General features: G+C 54.0%; 1 protein-coding gene across 1 annotated transcript; it reads right to left on the bottom strand.

Annotated features, from left to right (window-relative positions):
* Positions 1 to 270: 270 nt before the first annotated feature.
* Positions 271 to 21915, bottom strand: GDF11 (growth differentiation factor 11). The gene is made up of 3 exons (XM_078604016.1): positions 20640 to 21915; positions 10002 to 10369; positions 271 to 912 (listed from the first exon to the last, which is right to left on the bottom strand). The coding sequence occupies exons 1-3, from the start codon at positions 21091 to 21093 to the stop codon at positions 532 to 534; spliced, it is 1203 nt and encodes a 400-aa protein (XP_078460142.1). The 5' UTR covers positions 21094 to 21915; the 3' UTR covers positions 271 to 531.
* Positions 21916 to 22665: the final 750 nt, after the last annotated feature.

Here is a 22665-nt window from a genome sequence, read left to right as displayed (position 1 = left end):
CATGCTCCTGCCAGCCGGCCACACACCCACTCCGTCCATCAGCTGCTCAGCCACGCGGAGAACAGGTCACACCTTCCATCCACTACTCACTTGCTCCATCCCTCTTCCATGGTGTAGGGGGAAACCCCCCCACTCCCTCCGGGGGGGGTAAAAAATAATTCTATTGGGGACCCATTTTTTTACGAGGCAAAGCTGCGTTTTGTTTACCTCTGACGACTCCACATGCCCCCCCCCCCTGATGCCCCCCCCCGATGGTAACGTGGTGTTCCTTCCACAGCGAGCCCCCATCCCCTAAAAAAAAACCGATTTTGTTGTTGTTCCCACACTGCTTCTGTCTTCTCTTCTCCCCCCCACCACCAACCCCTTAAAAAAGAAAACTGAGCAAGTGAGAGCCGAGAGGCAGCCGGTCGAGATGGCGAGACGGGAAGAGCGAGGAAGTGGTTGCGGTGGTGGTGGCGGCGGTGGCGGCAGTGGCGGTGGAGGCGGTGGTGGTGGAGGCGGTGGTGGGTCGAACCCCACCGGCCAGCCCCCTTAGGAGCACCCGCACCTGTCCACCACCATGCCGGGGATTTTGCCGTAGATGATCTGCTGCTGGTCGTTGAAGTACAGCATGTTGATGGGCGACATCTTGGTCGGGGTGCAGCAGGGCCCCGCGGAGCCACGCGGGCTCGCCTGCTGCACGAGGTGCGTGTGCGGGTACTTCTGGAGGAACATGTACTCGCACTGGCCCGAGCAGTAGTTCGCCTTGTAGCGCTTGGGGGCGATGATCCAGTCCCAGCCGAAGGCCTCGAAGTCCACGGTGAGGGGGTAGCGGCAGCAGCGCGACTCGTTGGACGACTCGTCGCAGTCGAGGCCGATGTTCCTCCGGGAGCGCCGGAACGGCTCGGTCACCTTCACCTCCAGGAAGGGTTGCTGCACCACAGGTGGACACACAGGTGGACACACAGGTGTGTGCACGGTCAGGCGAGTCGTACATCGGCGGTGCAATCCCACAGGTGTATCGACGTTCAGGTAAGTACGGGTGTGAGTTCACACACGCTCGTGCGTGTCCCAGGTGTATAGACAGGTTAGGGTTATACGTAGAGTTACGTCACCCCTTACAATAATGGTTGCGACCCACACAAGCAGATGTCTACAGGTGAGCACATACGGCGTCCAATGCCTTTACCTACAGGAACGATTGCTGCAAGCAGTCGCACAGGTGTATAGACACAGGTGAGTGTGTGAGTCACACACATGCGTGTCCAGCTGTATATACATACAGGTGAGTGCACGTGCTGGTCTCCACAATCGTCCCCTCCAGGAGTGGTTCCAGCAAACGTACGCACAGGTGCGCACTTGAGTACAGACATAGATACAGTTGTACGGGCTCCACACAGGTGTGCAGGGTGAGAACACACGTACAGGTGTATGTCAGCACGTGTACAGACAGGTGGATATGCATCGGTGTATAGGCAGGTTGGTGCACAGGTGAGTACACACACATGCAGATGTACGGGGCGTGTACATGGACACGTTAACACAGGCAAAGATCCCCCGTGTAGGCATTGCAGACTGTTGGGGCAAGTGCTGTTAGTGAGCACATGAAGGGTGGGTGGCCAACACCACGCCCGGCCGCCTTTGTCTCCCCAGTGGCGGTGTTTACACAGCGCACCAGGTACTCATTTGAGGCTGAGTCGACCTAGGGGAGGCCCAGGACCGGTTTAGATAATCGTCACCGGTGTTGGCCTTGAGCGGGAATCGAACCCCGGGTCGCCGGGTTCGTAGCGCAGCGCACAGCGAACCACTGCATCAACTGTGTTAACTTGTTACCAAATTGTTGACAAGTAAACAAATTGTTGACAAGTAAACACGCAAGTTGACACGCACGTGAACACATGTGGGTACATACAGAGACCCCCATAGAGCCTTTGACAGTCTGTTAGCGAGCAGCGCCTAATGAAGATCTGCATGACACACGTGGGGGTGGCCAGCACCATGCCGGGCCTCGCCTTTGTCTGCCAACGCTGATGTTGACACATCACCACCACTCACTTAAGGCCGAGTCAAACCCAGAGACTGTGGCGCAGTGCGCTAGCCTCAACACCAGCGCTCCCCACGGGTACACACAAAGACAAAGATCCCCCGTATAGCGTGAACAGACTGTAGGGGAAAGTGCTGTTAGCGAGCTCCTATGAAGGCAGCACGGCACACGAGGTGGTGGGTGGCTAGCACCACGCCCGACCGCCTTTGTCTCCCCGGTGGCGATGTTTACACACCACAGCAGGTACTCATTTGAGGCTGAGTCGACCTAATGACCGGTTCAAATCATCGTCACTGGTGTTGGCCTTGAGAGGGAATCGAATCCGGGTAGCCGGGTTCGTAGCGCTATGCGCAAACCGCTACACTACCGCTCCCCACACACACACGTGTTACACACATGTACAGACACAGATGGGCACACAGGTGTACACACATGTGGGTGTGTGGATACAGATGCTTCTCTTGCTGCCTCTCAATGCGATACGCGCATGGCTCCTCTGATCCACGCGCTGCTTGTGCAAGTCTCTCAGGGTCAATCCGAGCTTGCGTCTCAGCTTTTGTTCCGTTTGCCACGGTGCCTCCGATTGTGATCGTTCACAATGGGCACGGATTGAACACTCATTTTGAACACTCATTTTGAACACTCATTTCGCTAAATGCACAATTGGCACGGTGCTCTTCGTTGTAAAATTCAGTTACGTAAAATACATTTTTTTTTTACTATCATCCGCTCCCATCTCCACATTATTGATCCCGGGTCCGCTATTTTGGGGTTTTTTTCCCTTTCAATTGTTTGCTTGTGGGGATGCATTGTCAGCGCGTGGATAGAGTAACCCGAAACGATCCACACACTCGTCAATGACACTGGATTGTGTGTGTGGCTTTAAAGGTGGTGGCGAGTGGGGGGGAATATAGGTGACGTTTCGGGCAACGGCCCTTTTTCAGAGCACGTACATGAATAATTTATTTAAGGATGGAGTAACGCGTGAATGGGAATTATTCACGTCGCCACGCACTCAAGTTGCACGCATTCATTAAACAAACTATTCCCGAAGACAAGACAAAAGCGAAGATGCCCCGTGTAGCCTTAACAGACTGTTGGGGCAAGTGCTGTTGGCGAGTAATACGTATGAAGACCACCATGGAGGGTGGGTGGCCAGCACCACGCCCGACCACCTTTGTCTCCCCCAGTGTTGATGTTTACACACCGCCAGAGTCGACCTAGGGGAGGCCCAGGACCGGTTCAGATATCCGCCACTGGTGTTGACTGTGAGCACAATCTAACTCGGCGAGCCGGGTTCGTAGCGCAGCGTGCTAACCACTGCGCCACCTCTCCCCGCTTCCCCATCACAAACAAAGACAAAGATCCCCTATATAGCCTGACCAGACTGTTGGGGCAAGTGCTGTCAGAGAGCACCTAAGAGGGCCGGCACGGCACACGAGGGGTGGGGTGGCCAACATCACACACACGTACAAAGACAAAGATCCCCCGTGTAGCCTTAACAGACTATAGGAGCAAGTGCTGTTAGCGAGCACCTATAAAGGCCGGCACGGCACACGAGGGGGTGGGTGGCCAGCACCACACCCGGCCGCCTTTTTCTCTCCAGCGACGATGTACACACACACATACACACACGTACGTACACAAAACACGTACACACACGTGTTGTCAAGCATTTCAGAAGCCATGTGGCGTATTCATTCTTTTCCTGCATTGTTTTAAATTGTCGTCCACGTATACATGCCGTACGAATGCATGTACTAGAGCGGCATCTCTCCTTAAACATGCAAACGTTGAGACAACGTTGAGACTCAACGTTGAGGCTACGTTGAGGCATGTTTACCGTGTTCGTCACCATCTGACAGCCACAACCGTTGTCTGCAATTGTCCATTCACCACTGTGGCTGAATGATGGCTTGCACCACCACCACCACCACCCCCCACCCCCCTCTCTTCTCCTTGTCCCAAACCCGCATTGCTGCTGCCCGCACAGGTCTCGGCTCAACGTCTCCGTCGCGCTCGCGGGACTCGCAGGTGGCAGTGAGGCGGTGATGGCCGAGCCTTTCGCCTCTCGTCAATAGGCACGCGTGCCCCGGGTGTGCAGCGGAGGTCACGAGCTGAGCGGAGCTCTCTGCGCTCAATGGGCTAAACTTGCGCAGGGAAAGAAACTTTTCGCTCTTTAAAAGTTTCGATTTTTGAACCAATTTTTTTTTTTAAGGAATCAACAAATATTGTTGGTGCATTGCTCGCCATTTTTTGCAGAGTCGCAAAGGGAATGACGATCGTTATCCTACGTCGCAGGTGCACATGCAAAGCGAGAGAAGACCCGTGTAGCCTTGCAGACTGTTGGGGGCAAGTGAATGACTTTTACACTTACTATAACATTTTTCTACAAAATTACACCTTGCCATATTTACAACATGTTACCCTATTTGTGTTTTTGTATTTTAATATTGTATATTACGGCTAATTCACATTTTATATTGTATACTTATTCAAAATTTTACATACTTTAGCCCCTTAGTATTAGTTATACTTTGTAACTTTAGTATAGTTAGACTGTATACCACTTATTTAAATTTTAAGATTCCTACATGTTGAATGTATGCACCTTCCTGCCATAGTAAATTCCTTGTCTGTGCGAACTTTCATGGCGAATAAAACCCTTTCTGATTCTGATCATCTAGCACGCCCACCCAAGTGGTCATGGTTATCGCCACGCACGATCCGGCCGTGTTTGTCTCTCCGGTGGCAGAACTTTACGCGCAGTAACGACTATTCGCGTTTGCCATGGAAATGCTGTACGCAAAGGTGTAGAAACGCAGGTGTTGGAGAATATGCACAAGTACAGGTACACACAAGCGCCAGAAATACACACATCATGTGCGCAAGCTAAAGGGTGTATACGTGAATGTGTACACACACACACGAGTACGCAAGGGATGATGTACACACAGTTGTATATAGCGCGCACACGCATGTGCACATGAACACAAACAGGGATAGTACATTTTGAACAAATCTACCGATTTAAAAAATATAGGATTTTTGTAAACTATACTAAACAGTTTTTTTGTATTACACAGGTAAAGCCTCGTGAGCTGTTATCGTCACCGTGGCTCCCACGGTGGCTAGGAGATGTTAACTACCTCGCCTGGTACACAGGAGGTCGTGGATTCGATGCCGACCCTGACGCCTGCTGCTGTATATTTGGAGTTTGCGTGTCTCTCTCCCCGTGGTCGCGTAGATTTTTCTCCGGGTCCTCCGGGTTTCCCCCTCCGCATTTGGAATTAACATCGCCACGCGTTTAGAGTGTTTGGCTGCTGCTCTACATTTCCAGACAGTCGACATCGCTGAGCTATCATTTGTGATAGCCAGCTCGCTTATAAAAAAAATATCTCTGGTAAAATAAAAAAGGTGATCGTTTTATAGATTCGTATCTCTTTTTCAGAAGCGACCTGGCCACACGTGATCACAGCTCATCGCAGTGGCTGATAATATTATCATCATCATCATCACCATGATATTATCATTATCACTATGATATATTATCATCATCATCTGATTCTGAATGTGGAGTAGAAAGGCAAACCCGGAGGAATCCGGAGAAAAATCCACGCGACCACCACGGGGAGAGAGAGAGAAATTTTTAAAAAAGAGAAAGAAAAAATTACAAAGATTACATAGAAAACAGGGGGAACATAGACAGAGTAAGGAGAGAGGGGGTAGAGATATGGGGTAGAGAGAGGGGGTAGAGGTAAGAATGAGGAGAGCAGAGCGTGAAGTCTTTTGTGAAATCTTTCATTTAAAAAAGGGGGGGCACATAAAGCAAAGCATTGGAAAAAACACAAAAAAAAACGAAATGATGAACTTTGCAAAGTGCCGATTACACCGAGCATCTTCTTGTTTTCCTCTGATCGTCAAAAAAGAGAAGAGAGCGAGCACGTGGACTCCAAATATGCAAGAACAGGCATCGCCAGGGTCCGGCATGGAACCCACACGGGGCTCACGTGGTACCAGGCGAGGTAGGTAAACATGCGAGCACCACCGCAGCGCCCCAACAACAATGCCTTGTTTTCTGTTTTCCTCTCCAAATTGTAGGAGTCGTATACATTGTGCATCTGTCGAGCGCGTCTCTCGTCCTCGGATCAGCTCGTGCCGTTGCATCGTGAGACCACGACTGATGTTGACGGTTCGGGGAGGCCTTCGACGCAGCAGTGGATAGATCATGGCTGCTGCTGCTGTTGCTGATGATGAAGTGTTAAATAACTAAACTACTATTTTTGTATTACCAGGTAAGTCCCACTGAGCTATATAGCCACACATGACGTGGACAGTTATAGCAGCCAAATACTCTAAACGCGTGGTGTTTATTCTAAATGTGGAGGGGAAAACCGGAGGAGCCGAAGAAAAATAAACGCGACCACTTGGAGGGAGACGCCGCAAACTCCAAATACACAGCAGCAGGCGTCAGAGTTGGGATCGAACCCACGACCTCCTGTATACCAGGCGAGGTAGTTAACATCTCCTAGCCACCGTGATGATGATGAGAGAGAGCGAGAGACGCAAACTCCAAATATACAGCAGCAGCAGGCGTCAGGGTCGGGCTCGAACCCACGACCTCCTGTATACCAGGCGAGGTAGTTAACATCTCGTCGCCACCGCGGCGCCCACGCCTACGCAGGTCAACACGGGCGGGTGTGCACACTACAGGGATGAGCATAGACACACAGTACACAACATACAAAGGCAAAGATCCCCTGTGTAGCCTCCAACAGACTGCTGGGGCAAGTGCTGTTCGTGAGTAGCACCTATGAAGGGCAGAACAACACAAGAGGGATGTCGGGGGCTCGCACCATGCCCGGCCGCCTTTGTCTTCCCAAGTACTGCTGCCCTTTCCCCAACAGTGGACACACAAGCGTCCACATGCACACGTAAAATTGCTGTGTATACACAAAGACAAAGATCCCCCGTGTAGCCTTAACACATTGTTGGGGCAAGTGCTCTTAGCGAGGACCTATGAAGGCCGGCACGGCACACGAGGGGGTGGGTGGCCAGCACCACGCCCGACCGCCTTTGTCTCCCCGGTGGCGATGTTTACACACCGCACCAGGTACTCATTTGAGGCCGAGTCGACCTAGGGGAGGCCCAGGACCGGTTCAGATAATCGTCACCGGTGTTGGCCGTGAGCGGGAATCAAACTCGAGTCACCGGGTTCGTAGCGCAGCGTAGCGCTAACCGCTACACTACCGCTACCCACTTTGTGTATGAATACACACACAGGTTCAAACACGTGTACATCATTGTCATTGCCGCCATCAATAATATTATACCACCACCATTACCACTACCACCAACACGTCCACCATCATCCTTACAATCTCCATCATTATCATACCCACCACGATCATTACTACCACCACGCTTATCACCATCACTACCGCCATCACCACCATCATCATCAACACCAGCATCATTGTCAGTCACCATTCATCATTACCTCTGTCACCACCGCCGCCATTATCATTATCAACATCACCTCCACCATTATCACCACCACCACTGCCAGAACCACCACCATTATCATCCTCACAATCACCACTACAGCCATTATCATCACCATCATCACTCACACAATACATATACCACACAACAACCGCCATTCGCCACTAAGTGGCGGTGACGTCACCACGACACTTGTGCCAGGCTATGTGCACGTTGAGGCCACACGAAGTGTCGAACGCCGGCTGGCAGGAGGGAGATCATCTCTGACCGATGCCTTTCCTGGTCTCAGGCTCTGGATCGCCTTCAGTACTTCCTCAACAGATGGCACCTCAGCCAGCCACTCACAGGAGGTGACTTCGTCTTCCAATATTTGAGGCACCGCAACCTTAGCATGGTCATCCCCACTTTGTCCCACGATGCTTTCCAGGCTGAGGGATTTCCCCTCCCCCAGGACCTCACATAAATGCTCAGCAAATCTTCAAACCTGTTCCTGGGGGTCAGAAAATGGATCACCCTACTTTCCCCTAATGATGGTAATAGGTGTGGCACTGCAGGTAAAGTTTTTTTATGGAATTAAAGAGACATTTTTGATCACGGGCCATTGAGGCAGACTCCATCTCCTCAGCAACGCGCAACCACCAACCATCCTTGCAGCACCTCACGGCTCTCCAAACCTCCAAGCAAAGGCTGCGGTAAACCTCCTCATTCTCTGAAGTGGGATGCTCTAGACGATGAGAGTGGGCCTGTCCCTTTTTCTAAGCCAGCCTCCTCTGTCAGCCAGGATCTCTGAGGAGGTTTGGACCGTGTACCCAAAGCAGCCATTGCAGCTGCATGAGCCACAGTCCTAAACCAAGCCCATTTCCCCTCGACATCAGAAGGAGTGGGGGACGATGCCAACTCCAACCGCAAGCGATGATGAAATTCTCACTTGCAACTTTCATCAGCTAGCTGAGACCAGGCCACTATGGGTTTGAATGGGGTCCTGGGTGTACACCCACCACCGGAGTGGAAGAATGGCAGGCGCATCTTACAGATGACAAGTCGTTGGTCGGCGGGCAGATCAGCTCCACGGTAGGTCCTGGTCTCAAGGACATGGGCCCGCACCCGCTGTTCCGTCACTATGTAGTCCAGCAGATGTTCTTATTTGGACCCGGCATGCACTCATGATGTTGTGTGGATGCGCCGATGCCTGAACAGCATGTTGGTAATTACAAGCCCATGGGCTGCTCAAAAATCTAGCAGCCTCCTACCGTTGTTATTTAGCTGATCTGGCCCCTGTCTTCCAATCACTCCAGACCAGGTGCTAGCATCATGACCAACTCGGGCATTGAAGTCACCCAACAAGATGACTCTATCCCGTGGGGCCACTTTAGCCAGCACCTGTGACAGGAGGTCAAAGAAGGTATCGGACTCATCGGCCTTGCCTGCATCCCTCCACGGATGTTTGTCTTCGGTGGGGGCATAAGTAACTATGACCACCACTCCTCGCCTCGGGTTGATGGGAAGGCGAGCCCAAAGTAGCCTGGGGCTTACAGCTTCCCACACCTCACCGCCACGGTCCCACGCCACTCCCTGTTGTTTGACAATCTCCTGCCCCGAGTAGAGGTGGCAGGAGCCAGAGCGGTCCACCGGACCTCCTGAATACCACAGAGATCCAGGTGGTACCGATCCAGCTCCCGACAGAGGAGTGGCAGTCTCTCCTCCGCAGTGAGCGTTCGAATACTCCACATGGCCATCCAAAGTGGCTTTTTGTTGTTTCTGGAGGAGCCCCGAGGGTAAGGATTCAGTCTCCTGGCCCTGCCAAATGGGGTTTGGCCAGGAGACGTCATAGACGCCTGTCCCCCCGGGGCCTCTGGCACAAGCTTAATACGTTTTTTGCATCGTAGTTTAGTGGTAGTTAATTGAAAGTGGAGGGGTTACCAGCCCCTCGCACCCATCCAGAGCTCCCATTTGGCCACTGGTGGTTACAAACGCCATGAAGGGAAAGGCCAATCTAAGTTGGCCCTCCCCCCACGGCACTGCCCACCATAGTGTTGCCGTCCGGCACCACGAGGAGGTAGGGGGTTGTTTTTGCCACTCATACCACTTACCACCATCATCACCATTGCCAGTACTTTACTCACTATGATCCTCCACCTCCGCCACCACCATTATCACCACCCCGACCACCAATATCACCACTCCCAACACCAGTCATTACCATCACCACCACCACTCCCAACACCAGCCATTACCATCACCACCACTCCCAACACCAGCCATCACCACCACCACCATCACTCCCAACACCAGCCATTACCATCACCACCACCACCACCACTCCCAACACCAGCCATTACCATCACCACCACCACCACCACTCCCAACACCAGCCATCACCATCACCACCACCACTCCCAACACCAGCCATCACCACCACAACCACCACCAGCAACAGCAACAACAAACAGCAGCAGCCTCCACCTCCACCTACCAGTCCCTCCTCGCCGGGTCCCGGCGCCGTGATGGCGAGGTCGTTGCCCCGCTCGTCCACCGCCTTGATCTCCACTCCCCAGTTGGTCTCGGGGTGCAGGAACCAGTTGTGGAGGATGTACTTGAAGTCGATGCTCTGCCATTGCCCCGCGCGGGAGCCCAGGTCGGTCTTGAGCGAGCGAATGCGCACGGTGCCGCCCTTGGAGAGCGGTATGAGGCGCAGCACCTGGATGAACACCGTGCTGCGAGCATCCACGGGCCGCAGGTACACCCACAGGTATGCCTTCACCACCTTGTTCAGCATCATCTTGGGCGTGAATCGGAAGAAGCAGCAGCGAGGGGAGCCGTCCACGCGCACCAGGGGGTCGGCTGCGGAGACAACGGAGGTGCCGGGAGGACGGCGAGGGGGGAGACGATGGAGCTCAGGATGGGAGGGGATGGATGGAGGACACGGATCTGAGCTGCGGTGCCGGTGATGGAATTCCGTACGGTCAATGAGGAGCGACTAACCATCCCTGCCCCCCCCCTCCCCCTCCTCGAGGTCGACACTGGGGGTGTGTAAAACATCAACACCTGGGGGAGACCAAGGTGGTCGGGCGTGGTGCTGGTCACCCACACCCCGTGGTGGTCTTCATAAGTATTACTCGCCAACAGCACTTGCCCCAACAGTCTGTTGAGGCTACCCGGGGGATTTTTGTCTGTGAAGCGCACGGCTCCTCTCAGTGCGAGCCTCGCTGCCGCGACAAGACCGAGTGGTGTGTGTGTGTGTACTGTGTGTGTACTGTGTGTGTGTGTGTGTGCACTGTGTGTGTGTGTGTACTGTGTGTGTGTGTACTGTGTGTGTGTGTACACTGTGTGTGTGTGTGTGTACTGTGTGTGTGTGTGTGTGCAATGTGTGTGTGTGCACTGTGTGTGTGTGCACTGTGTGTGTGTGTACTGTGTGTGTGTGTACTGTGTGTGTGTGTACTGTGTGTGTGTGTGTGTACTGTGTGTGTGTGTGTACACTGTGTGTGTGTACTGTGTGTGTGTGTACTGTGTGTGTGTGTGTGCACTGTGTGTGTGTACTGTGTGTGTGTACTGTGTTGTGTACTGTGTGTGTGTGTGCACTGTGTGTGTGTACACTGTGTGTGTACTGTGTGTGTGTGTACTGTGTGTGTGTACTGTGTGTGTGTGTACTGTGTGTGTACTGTGTGTGTGTGTGTACTGTGTGTGTGTACTGTGTGTGTGTACTGTGTGTGTACTGTGTGTGTGTGTACTGTGTGTGTACTGTGTGTGTGTACTGTGTGTGTGTGTACTGTGTGTACTGTGTGTGTACTGTGTGTGTGTGTGTACTGTGTGTGTGTACTGTGTGTGTACTGTGTGTGTGTGTGTACTGTGTGTGTACTGTGTGTGTGTACTGTGTGTGTGTACTGTGTGTGTGTGTGTACTGTGTGTGTGTACTGTGTGTGTACTGTGTGTGTGTGTGTACTGTGTGTGTGTGTGTACTGTGTGTGTGTACTGTGTGTGTGTGTACACTGTGTGTGTGTACTGTGTGTGTGTACTGTGTGTGTGTGTGTACTGTGTGTGTGTGTACACTGTGTGTGTGTGTGTGTGTACACTGTGTGTGTGTACTGTGTGTGTGTGTACTGTGTGTGTGTGTGTGTGTACTGTGTGTGTGTACACTGTGTGTGTGTACTGTGTGTGTGTGTACTGTGTGTGTGTACTGTGTGTACACTGTGTGTGTGTGTACAATGTGTGTGTGTGTACTGTGTGTGTGTGTACTGTGTGTGTACTGTGTGTGTGTACACTGTGTGTGTGTACTGTGTGTGTGTGTGTACACTGTGTGTGTGTGTACACTGTGTGTGTACACTGTGTGTGTGTGTACTGTGTGTGTGTACACTGTGTGTGTGTGTACACTGTGTGTGTGTGTGTACACTGTGTGTGTGTGTGCACTGTGTGTGTGTGTACACTGTGTGTGTGTGTACACTGTGTGTGTGTGTGTACACTGTGTGTGTGTACACTGTGTGTGTGTGTGTACACTGTGTGTGTACTGTGTGTGTGTGTACTGTGTGTGTGTGTACTGTGTGTGTGTGTACACTGTGTGTGTACTGTGTGTGTGTGTACTGTGTGTGTACACTGTGTGTGTACTGTGTGTGTGTACACTGTGTGTGTGTACTGTGTGTGTGTGTACACTGTGTGTGTGTGTACACTGTGTGTGTGTGTACACTGTGTGTGTGTGTACTGTGTGTGTGTGTGTACTGTGTGTGTGTACTGTGTGTGTACTGTGTATGTGTGTGTGTACACTGTGTGTGTGTGTACACTGTGTGTGTGTGTACACTGTGTGTGTGTACTGTGTGTGTGTGTACACACGTGTGTGTGTGTACACACGAGTGCTGTGTGTACACTCTGTGTGTGTACACACGTGTGCTGTGTGTGTGTGTGTTACGTTCGTTGAGAGTCATTGCCGTTGGGATGTTGGCAACAACAAACGGCACGGCGGCCTAAGTCACCGCGTGGTCCCCGTGCTTCTGATTTCTCAGTGGAAAGGTAAAGACGCAGTCGCGCAATGTCTCCCAGACGCCACTGCCGACGGAACAGCCTCCGCTGGAGGCAGCTCGAGAGTGGTATTTGGCCTACTCTTCCATATTGCTCAGACGTCTTGGGAGAGGTGGACGTACCCAAACTTTACCCCACCGCCACCACACGCGATCTGCCGATCATCAGAATCAGAATATGTATCCATACTGGAGTAATCCTATGAGCTACAAATCTCCTTCTCACAGATGTACCCATTGTACTGCTGGAGGCGGGGATGGGGGGGAGGGGTAATGAACTTGCACCATTGTTTCACCTGGCGTGCCTGGAGATGGAATAGAACGGTCGCCCTCTGGATTGCAAGTCCCCGTGTGCTCACTGTCACACGATGGAAACCCATCAGTTATAAAGCGATCTTTAAAAAAATAAATCTGTTTTCATGCTCCGGACATTTATATCCTTTATATGTGCTCGCTAACGGCACTTGCCCCAACAGGCTGTTGAAAGCTACCCGGGGGATCTGTGTCTTTGTGTGCGAGGGTGAGTGAGTGTTAGAGAAAGGGAGAGTGTGTGTGAGTGTGTATGTTGGGCTGAATAGAGGGTGCTGAACAGGCGCGGCACGGTTTGGAGCGGGGATGGGCTGGAGGATGTGGAGCGGAGTGGACTTGCCGATGACTGGCACCAGCGGTGTCAAGATCGGCCTCTGTAGAAGATACTCGTGAAGGACGCTACTGGGCAGTCCCAGGCTATGTGCACTTTGAAGTTACTGGGAAAAGTTAGAGGGCGGAGGGGGAGCGACGCTCACAACAACTTAGCGCAGCGCCGGGTGGATAAAACGCAGCAAGCTGGTGCAGTGACGGGCACAGTCTTCCCGGTCAACCCATGGCACCTGGGTCTGTCCCGTGGCCTCCTGCAAGCGAGCCTTCGACACTTTGCGTGCTCTCAAAGTGCACCTAGTCTGGCACAAGCCCCGTGTGTGATGCAACCACATAGTGGCGAATGAGGATTGTTGTGCATAGAAGTGTGTCAGAGTGGAGCGTAAGTAACAATATCCGTGAGTGCGTGTGCGAGTGAGTGAGAGAGCGCGTGTCTATGATGGGGAGCGGTCATGCAGTGGTGAGCGCGCTGCGCTCAGGGTTCGATTCCCCGTGACGAATATCTAAAACCGGTTCTGGGCCTCCCCTAGGTCGACTCAGCCTCAAATGAGTACCTGGTGCGGTGGCTAAACATCGCCACTGGAGAGACGAAGGCGGCCGGGCGTGGTGCTGGCCATCCATGCACCCCCTCGCGCGCCGTGTCAGATTTCATAGGTGCTCGCTAACAGCACTTTCCCCAAGAGCGTTAAAAGGCTAGACGGGGGATTTTTGTCATTGTGCCCCCATCAACAATTACGCGGTGCCCGCGTCTTCCCGAGCATGTGTGCACACAAAGACATTCACACGCGCGCGTGTGTGTGCATATGTCATAGTGTGCATGCGTGTGTACACACATACACACACGTGCGTACGCGCGCGTGTGTGTATGTGTGCGCGCATGCCTCTGTTTGCACGTGAATGCACAAACACGCACGCGCGCGCGTGCGCGTGTTTACGCTGCATGCACACGTGCGTATATACTTAGACACGCACGTGCACACGCGCGTGTACACGTGCGTGTGTGTATGCACTTACACACGCACGTGTACACGCGCGTGTACACGTGCGTGTACACGTGCGTGTGTGTATGCACTAACACACGCACGTGCACACGCGCGCGCTTATACACGCACGCACGCATACACGCATACACGCGTACACGCGTGTACACGTGCGTGCGTGTGTGCACTAACACGCGCACGCACGCGCACACGTGGTGGAGACTCCATCGCCCCCCCCCCGTCTCTCTCGCTCTCTCTCTCACACAATGCGCTCTCGCAAACAGCGCGACCCCCCCACACCCCCCCCCCCCAACTGCGAGACGCGATGAATGAGCGCTTTGTGTCGGGGGGACGAACGCACGGGGAGGGGAGAGGGAGGCGCTGACAGCGAGCGCCCGTCAGCTAAGTCAATCGGGTTCGATTCCTGCCCGTGACGTCAAGGGCACGCAACCCCCACACCCCCCACACCCCCCTCCATAAATCAACTCGGAATAAATTCACGCATTCGTGGGGGGGGGGGGTAGGGACGCCCAGCACGGCAGGGGTAGTGGGGGGGGGGCAAGGGGCAGGGATGATTTGCGTTACGGGGCAGCCTGGCATTTGACCCTGGAGTTGGGGGTCACCCACACAAACTCGGCCCAACGTAAATTCTAAACCACAGTCCAGCCGGGGATGATTTAAGTGTGGCCCTGTGTGTGTGGTGTGTGTGTTTTGTGTGTGTGCGTGGACACATAGGGGTAAGCAACTTGGAGGTTGGGGGTAGAACGTAGCAAGACAAAGATGTGTGGATGGAGGAGGATGGCGGTGGTGGTGATGATGATGGGTGTGACACGCGTGAAGGATGGAGGAAGATCGTGTAAGCAACTTGCAAGTTAACAATAGTACTTGGTAGGAAAGCGCTGTAGATGTGATTAGATGCCTATGAAATCTTGCAGTTCACGAGCACTGATGACAACAAAGAGTCTGACGCTGTCGATGAGACACTGTCGGTCGAAACCGGTGCAGAGTTTGCTTGTTGTAGGTTGTGTAAGAAATACTTCTGCGGTTTTGTTTGGTTTTGTGTACGTGGAGAGACAGATGTGTGCAGGAGACACGCAGTGACAACTTCATCCATTTCGATCAGAAAGAGGAGGAAGAGGAAGAGGAGGTTGTGATGGGAGGGACGAGTGTGTGCAGGGGGCATGAGCAGAGCCTCGTTTATCCGCACGGACATTGGAGGGACGAATCCAAGGGGACGACGCTAGACCCAGATGGTGGTGGTGGTGGTGAGAGTCTAAGGTCGCACCAAGGAAGTCGACTGAGCAGCAGCTAGGACACTTTGCAGAAGGAAGAAGGCGATGGCGATCCGTGAAGGTATCGACGGCATTGGCCATGATGACCTCTTGACCTTGGGTGTGTTTGTTGTGGTGAGCGGTGGTGTAGCGGTTAGCACGCTGCGCTATCGAACCTGGCGACCCGGGTTCGATTCCCGCTCACGGCCAACACGACGATTATCTGAACCGGTCCTGGGCCGCCCCTAGGTCGACTCAGCTTCAAATGAGTACCTGGTGCGATGTGTAAACATCACCACTGGGGAGACAAAGGCGGCCGGGCGTGGTGTTGGCCACCCACCCCCTCGTGTGCCATGCCGGCCTTTATAGGTACTCGATAACAGCACTTTCCCCTACAGTCTGTTAAGGCTACACGGGGGATCTTTGTCTGTGTCTTGTTTTTTTTTGGTCCTAACTACGACCTGGCCAAGCCAGCGGCACCGAGGTCGTTTCCACGTGGTCGGCAGCAAGTCGCGTGCACCGTACAATGAACGCACCAGACACCCCGAAAGCGAGCGGCCTGCGAGCTCCGTGCGAGATGGTTCGAGTCCGGTCGCTGTTGTTGTTGTTGTTAATCCACGTGTGACGTCACTCCTGTCACACGTGTCACGCTGTAACACGTGTCACGCTGTAACACGTGTCACCCTCGAGCGTGACCTTATTTAAATGGCGGGGGGGGGCATATGATAATTGCTCAGGCGAAGGGGTGCACGACACAACTTGGATGTCACTGCTGCTGTGGGTGCTGCTGCTGCTGCTGATACTCCTATTATTGCTGCTGCTGCTGCTGATACTCCTATTATTGCTGCAGCTGATGATGATACTCCTATTATTGCTGCAGCTGATGATGATACTCCTATTATTGCTGCAGCTGATGATGATACTCCTATTATTGCTGCAGCTGATGATGATACTCCTATTATTGCTGCTGCTGCTGATGATACTCCTATTATTGCTGCTGCTGATGATGATACTCCTATTATTGCTGCAGCTGATGATGATACTCCTATTATTGCTGCAGCTGATGATGATACTCCTATTATTGCTGCAGCTGATGATGATACTCCTATTATTGCTGCTGCTGCTGATGATACTCCTATTATTGCTGCTGCTGATGATGATACTCCTATTATTGCTGCAGCTGATGATGATACTCCTATTATTGCTGCAGCTGATGATGATACTCCTATTATTGCTGCTGCTGCTGATGATACTCCTATTATTGCTGCTGCTGATGATGATACTCCTATTATTGCTGCTGCTGATGATGATACTCCTATTATTGCTGCTGCTGCTGATGATACTCCTATTATTGCTGCTGCTGATGATGATACTCCTATTATTGCTGCAGCTGTTACTGCTGCTGCAGCGACTAACAATGCTGTTGCTGATGCTGCTGATACTACTGCTCCTTCTGATACTGATACTACTCCTGCTGCGGATACTGTTGCTGCTGCTGATACTGCTGCTGATGCTACTGCTGCTGCTGATGCTACTGCTGCTGGTGATACTCCTGCTGTTGGTGATAGTACTGCTGCTGATACTACTGCTGCTGATACTACTGCTGCTGATACTACTGCTACTACTACTCCTGCTGCTGGTGATACTACTACTGCTGGTGATACTGATACTACTGCTGATACTACTGCTGCTGATACTACTGCTGATACTACTCCTGCTGCTGGTGATACTACTACTGCTGATAATACTGCTGCTGATACTACTGCTACTACTGCTACTACTGCTGCTGCTACTACTGCTGATACTACTACTGCTGATACTACTACTGCTGATACTACTACTGCTACTACTCCTGCTGCTGATACTACTGCTACTACTACTCCTGCTGATACTACTGCTGCTGATACTACTGCTACTACTACTCCTGCTGCTGATACTACTGCTACTACTACTGCTACTACTACTCCTGCTGATACTACTGCTACTACTACTCCTGCTGCTGATACTACTGCTACTACTACTGCTACTACTGCTGCTGCTACTGCTGCTGCTGATACTACTGCTGCTACTGCTGCTTCTACTGCTGCTGCTGGTGCTGCTTAGCGCCCCGGTCCGGGGACGAGGGCGGCTCGCGCGCATTCCTGCGGCGCGAGGTCCTGTAATTAGCCGAGAATGGATCTCTCCACGGCGCCTGTCAACACTCCCCATGGGCCGGGAGGCACGGGGCCAGGGGGCCAGTGCGAGAGGGGGAGGGACGGAGGAGGGAGTATGGGACAGGGAGGACGCATGCAGAGAAAGGGGGATGGATGGAAGAGGAGGAGGATGATGATGATGATGGATCTGTGGATGGATGGCGAGATGAAGGGAGGGAGGGAGGTTGCATGGAGAGCTGAGCCATAATCATCGTCATCATCAGCCACAATCTATTCGCTGCTGCGCGAATGGGTCCACAAACCGTCGCGATCTCTCACGACCCTGCGATTAAACGATCCAGGCGGTACCAGCGCGTCAATTGGCTGCATGAATAACGAGCGGCGCCTTATTTGCGTGCTTTTGTTGTTGTTTCGATTTAAAGCTTTCGTGACTGCAGGGATTCATCTTCTTGGTTCTTTCGGTAAAGTCACGTAGAAGGGAAGTAATAAAATAATAAAAATAAAACATAATAAAACAATTCTCACGACGTTTCGGCCACAACGCAAGCAGCCGTCCTCAGGCCTGAGGACGGCTGCTTGCGTTGTGGCCGAAACGTCGTGAGAATTGTTTTATTATGTTTTATTTTTATTATTTTATTACTTCCCTTCTACGTGACTTTACCGAAAGAACCAAGAAGATTTGTTGTTGTTGTTTATTTCTGAAAAAGTCTCCATCGAGTGGCAGGGCACCCTCGCGAAGGGAGGGTGCCCTGCCACACGACGATGTTTGGCCACTTCCTCGATTCGCGAGACGCGCTGCTGCTGCTTCGCGTGCGTTGGGTGAATCCGCAGAGTCGGCGTGGTGGTGGTGGGGGGGTGGAACCCCCACCGCTCGTACGAGGAGGGGGGGTTGCCTACTCAAAGCTGGGCGCAGGCAGATCTCCAGAATCGGCTGCGCTTTGCTGTCATCATAATCCTTCACCCTGCAACGAGAGAGGCTGCGGCATCTGCTACTCCCCATGCAAGTAGCAGCAGCAGCCAGGCTGAAATCGCGCTCCGCTTCCGATATCCTTCTCAACACGCGCCCAGGACGCCTGAGCCTGGCCTGTCTTACCCACTCATCATCATCATTCCTCATCCTCGTGCTTGCAGATTGCCCCCAACATCCACCCGAGCATCGTCTGCACAGATTGCAGGGAGACGAGAGGATGCGGCAGGGAAGGGCGGAGCGGGTTCAGCGATGTGTCCACGTGCGTCTCAGCCGCGCGTCCTCGACTCGGTGCAGAGGACCCAGAACCTCACCACGAAGGGGGGTCGTTTTAGACCAGGATCCGCACGGAGCCAACGTCCGCCACGCGTTTTGCGAATCAGACAAGTTCGGAGGGAGGGAGGGAGGGGGGGTCAGGCGTTTCCGTGGTCCTGTTTGTCGCGTTACAATCGCGTTTTGTTCGCGAACAGAACCGTCTGTGGGCCCGGGGGCCCGGAACTAATCAACTAATTGATTACGCTGCGGTTGTGCTAATTGCGCGCTTTGTTTACGCAGCGAGAGCGTCGGCGTTTACCGCAAGACTGCGTACGAGGAGGGTGGCTGCCGGGGTGGAAGGTTTGGCCGTGAATTCAATGAACGAGAGTTTTGACGTCGCGTGCGGGAGAAGGAAGCCGGAGAACCCCGGACGAAAAACCCCGCACAGCGCTGGTGCTGGACACGAGTAGGAGACACCCATGGAACCAGATGGCCCGGTTAAAACCCAGTACAACACTGCTGTTCTACACGAGGAGGAGATACCCATGGAACCAGATGGCCCAGTTAAAACCCCGCACATCACTGGTACTCTACACGAGGAGGAGATGCCCATGGAACCAGATGGCCCGGTTAAAACCCCGCACAACACTGGCGCTCTACACGAGGGGGAGACACCCAGAACTGCTTCTCCTGGTCACCCCGTGCGGGACGATCACCAAATGCAGAGTCCTAAACCAGGCTCAACCCCCTGCTGCGGTGACGAGATCCGACGCGAACCTGTCGGTGATGTTGGGAGGGAACCAGAGGCCCAGGGGAAACCCCACCACGCGCACGGAGAGAAGGGCATGGCGAGCGGGCGGGTTGGCGGGGTGCGAACCCAAAACTCCGCACAGATGGATTCCATAACTCGCTGCCGTAACCGCCGCCATCCCCTGGCCACCTCGCAGTCGCAAACCGACAACAGCCACGTGGCGTTCACAGGGAGCCTGCCGCAGTCGTTAAAGCGCTACAGGTGTCACACCTGTAGCCGGCTACAGGTGTCACACCTGCAGCCGGCTACAGGTGCCACACCTGCCGGGTCCCCGTGTCACACCTGCCGGCTACAGGAGTGACCTCTGCCGGCTACAGGTGTCACACCTGTAGCCGGCTACAGGTCTGACCCCTGCCGGTTACAGGTGTCACACCTGCCGGGTCACCGTGTCACACCTGCCGGGTCCCCGTGTCACACCTGTAGCCGGCTACAGGAGTGACCTCTGCCGGCTACACGTGTCACACCTGCCGGGTCCAGGTGTCACACCTGTAGCCGGCTACAGGTGTGACACCTGCCGGCAACAGATGTGACACCTGGCGCGGCTCGCGTTGCGCGCGCGTCCGCTTCTCTCTGGGCGGCTGCGTGAGGAGCGCTTAGTCCACGCGGGCGTCCAGGGCGACACATCGCTCCATCACCTCCATGGAATCTGTACCGCCCCCCAACACAACCTACAGGCAATCTGTAGAACCCCCCCCCGCCTCCTGACTTGATAACCGCACTCACTTCCTCCAAGCGGGCATCAACCTGATCCACCGTCCCACGTACAGAGAGAGACGTTGGAACCGCGGAGGAGAACACCCCCCCACCCCCCAGGGTGGCACCGAAGTCCGTGCGCTTGCCTCGTCTGCTGTCGCTGCGATCAGCGACGATAGCAGTAGTGGCGGGGGGGGGCGGGGGGGAGTTGCTGAGCGCTGCTGTCGCTGCGTGCGCATTGCTGCTGCTGCTGGCGCGGCTATCGGTGCGGCCGGGGGGGGGTGGGGGGGTAGGAGGCGGTGTGACACGCGCGCTGCGTGTGACCGTGGCGCTACTCACGCTCGCTGCCCATGATGATGATGGTTTCGGCCGTGGCGTGGTAGTCGTCGTCTTCCCAGTGCGCGTGGTTGGACGACGGTCCCTGGTCTCCCTGGAAGTCGTACTGGTCCAGCAGCTGCTGCAGCGGCGGCGCCTTGGGCAGCAGCTGGCTGATCACGTCGCGGCTGATGTTGGGCGCCTGCTTGAGCCGCAGCTTGCTCAGGATCTGAGATTTGATGGACTCGAGGCGCAGCGCCTTGCTCTGCTCCCTCCAGATGCATGTCGGAGTGCACTCGGCGCGTTCCGGCTGCTCCTCCCCGGGCCCCCACGAGGTAGCCCCCGTTGCTGCTGCCCCCGCAGCAGCCGCCGCTGCCCCTCCGGCTGCCCCCACCGATGCCCCCTCTTCGGCGTTGGTGCCAACGTTGCGGCCGAACGCGGCCAGGCACACGCACAGGATGAGGCACTGGGGCGGCATGGCTCGGCTCGGATGTTGGCGGTGGTCGTGGTGGAGAGTGGAGCGAGCGGGCGAGTGGAGAGCAAGCAGGGGGCGAGTGTGTGAGTGAGAGAGTGTGTGTGCGAGAGTGTGTGAGTGTGTGAGTGGAAGAGTGTGTGAGTGTGTGAGTGAGAGAGTGTGTGAGTGGGAGAGTGAGAGAGTGTGTGAGTGGGAGAGTGAGTGAGTGGGAGAGTGTGTGAGTGAGAGAGTGTGGGAGAGTGTGTGAGTGGGAGAGTGTGTGAGTGGGAGAGTGTGTGAGTGGGAGAGTGTGTGAGTGGGAGAGTGTGTGAGTGGGAGAGTGTGTGAGTGGGAGAGTGTGTGAGTGGGAGAGTGTGTGAGTGTGTGAGTGGGAGAGTGTGTGAGTGGGAGAGTGTGTGAGTGAGAGAGTGTGTGAGTGGGAGAGTGTGTGAGTGAGTGGGAGAGTGTGTGAGTGTGTGAGTGGGAGAGTGTGTGAGTGGGAGAGTGTGTGAGTGAGTGGGAGAGTGGAGCGAGCGAATTGACAACCGAGCGAACGCGCGCGCGCGCGCCTTGAGTGAGCTCGAGAGCGACCTGGCGGGTGAGCGAACGAACGCGTTGATGGGCGAGTGACTGACGGGGAGACGTGGGCGCAACGTGAAGAGAGGAGGAGGTGGTGGTGGGTTGATGAATATGTGCGCGTTGTGAGAGGGGGGGTGGTGGGGTGCGGATTGTAGCGGTGGAGTAGAGACGCAGAGAGATGCAATGGGGATAGAGAGAGAGAGCGACTCCGCACAGAGAGCGCGAGGGAGCGGGGAGGGGGGTGGTGGAGGAGAGTTGCTCTCCTGAGCGCGGGTCGGCGTGCAGGCAACGCGGCCGCGTCCCTTTTATAGAGGCACTTTGGCCCGCGCTCGGCACGCCGAGTCGTGGCGATTGGCTGCAGCCTCTTGAGCCCACGACAGCGGCGAGGGGTCGAGGCGGGGCTGTGCCGAATCCACTCCCACTCACGAACGCGCACACTCACACACAGAGACACTCTCACACACTCACCCACGCACACAAAAACCCACTCACACATACTCACTCACGTTCACTCACACCCACCCACTCGCACATACTCACACACACTCACTCACACACCCGCAGAGACAACCCCGAACCGATGATGGTCTGATGACTTGAGGGTGATGATGTGATTATGACGATTGATTTTATAATAACGTCATGATCGTGGTGATGATTATTGATCATGTGGATGATTTGTGATGATAATGCTGATCACGTGACACGACTTTAATGATGATGGGACTGATGTACAATGATTATAATCATGGTGATGACAATAACGCAATGATTCGTGATGTGATGATTACATGATTGTGATCATTATTGTAATGACAGTTTATTAAAGTGAGGAGTGGTGGGGCAGTGATCAGCGCACTCGAAACATAAATTCAATACCCTGCCACGGATAACATCAGCGGCGAGTGGTGATATCTGCTCCGGTTTTGAGCCATCCCCTTCCCCCATCCAACTCTTCACCTAACCCACACTGACCAGCGTGGGGAAGTATGGTCAAACAACCCCCACTGATACCAC

The sequence above is a fragment of the Lampetra planeri genome, chromosome 21 (genome assembly GCF_965212315.1).
Source record: "Lampetra planeri chromosome 21, kcLamPlan1.2.h2, whole genome shotgun sequence".
In the NCBI taxonomy this organism is placed as follows: Eukaryota; Metazoa; Chordata; class Hyperoartia; order Petromyzontiformes; family Petromyzontidae; genus Lampetra; species Lampetra planeri.
This window is presented reverse-complemented; position numbering and strand designations above follow the sequence as displayed.

What these genes read in the sequence shown, in the direction of transcription:
- GDF11 (XM_078604016.1), bottom strand. Translation starts at nt 21,093, where the DNA reads ATGCCGCCCCAGTGCCTCATCCTGTGCGTGTGCCTGGCCGCGTTCGGC. An exon ending in CATCATCATGGGCAGCGAGC is followed by an intron (nt 10,370 to 20,639) that starts GTGAGTAGCGCC and finishes TTGTCTCCGCAG; the next exon opens with CCGACCCCCTGGTGCGCGTG. An exon ending in GACCCGGCGAGGAGGGACTG is followed by an intron (nt 913 to 10,001) that starts GTAGGTGGAGGT and finishes CCTGTGGTGCAG; the next exon opens with CAACCCTTCCTGGAGGTGAA.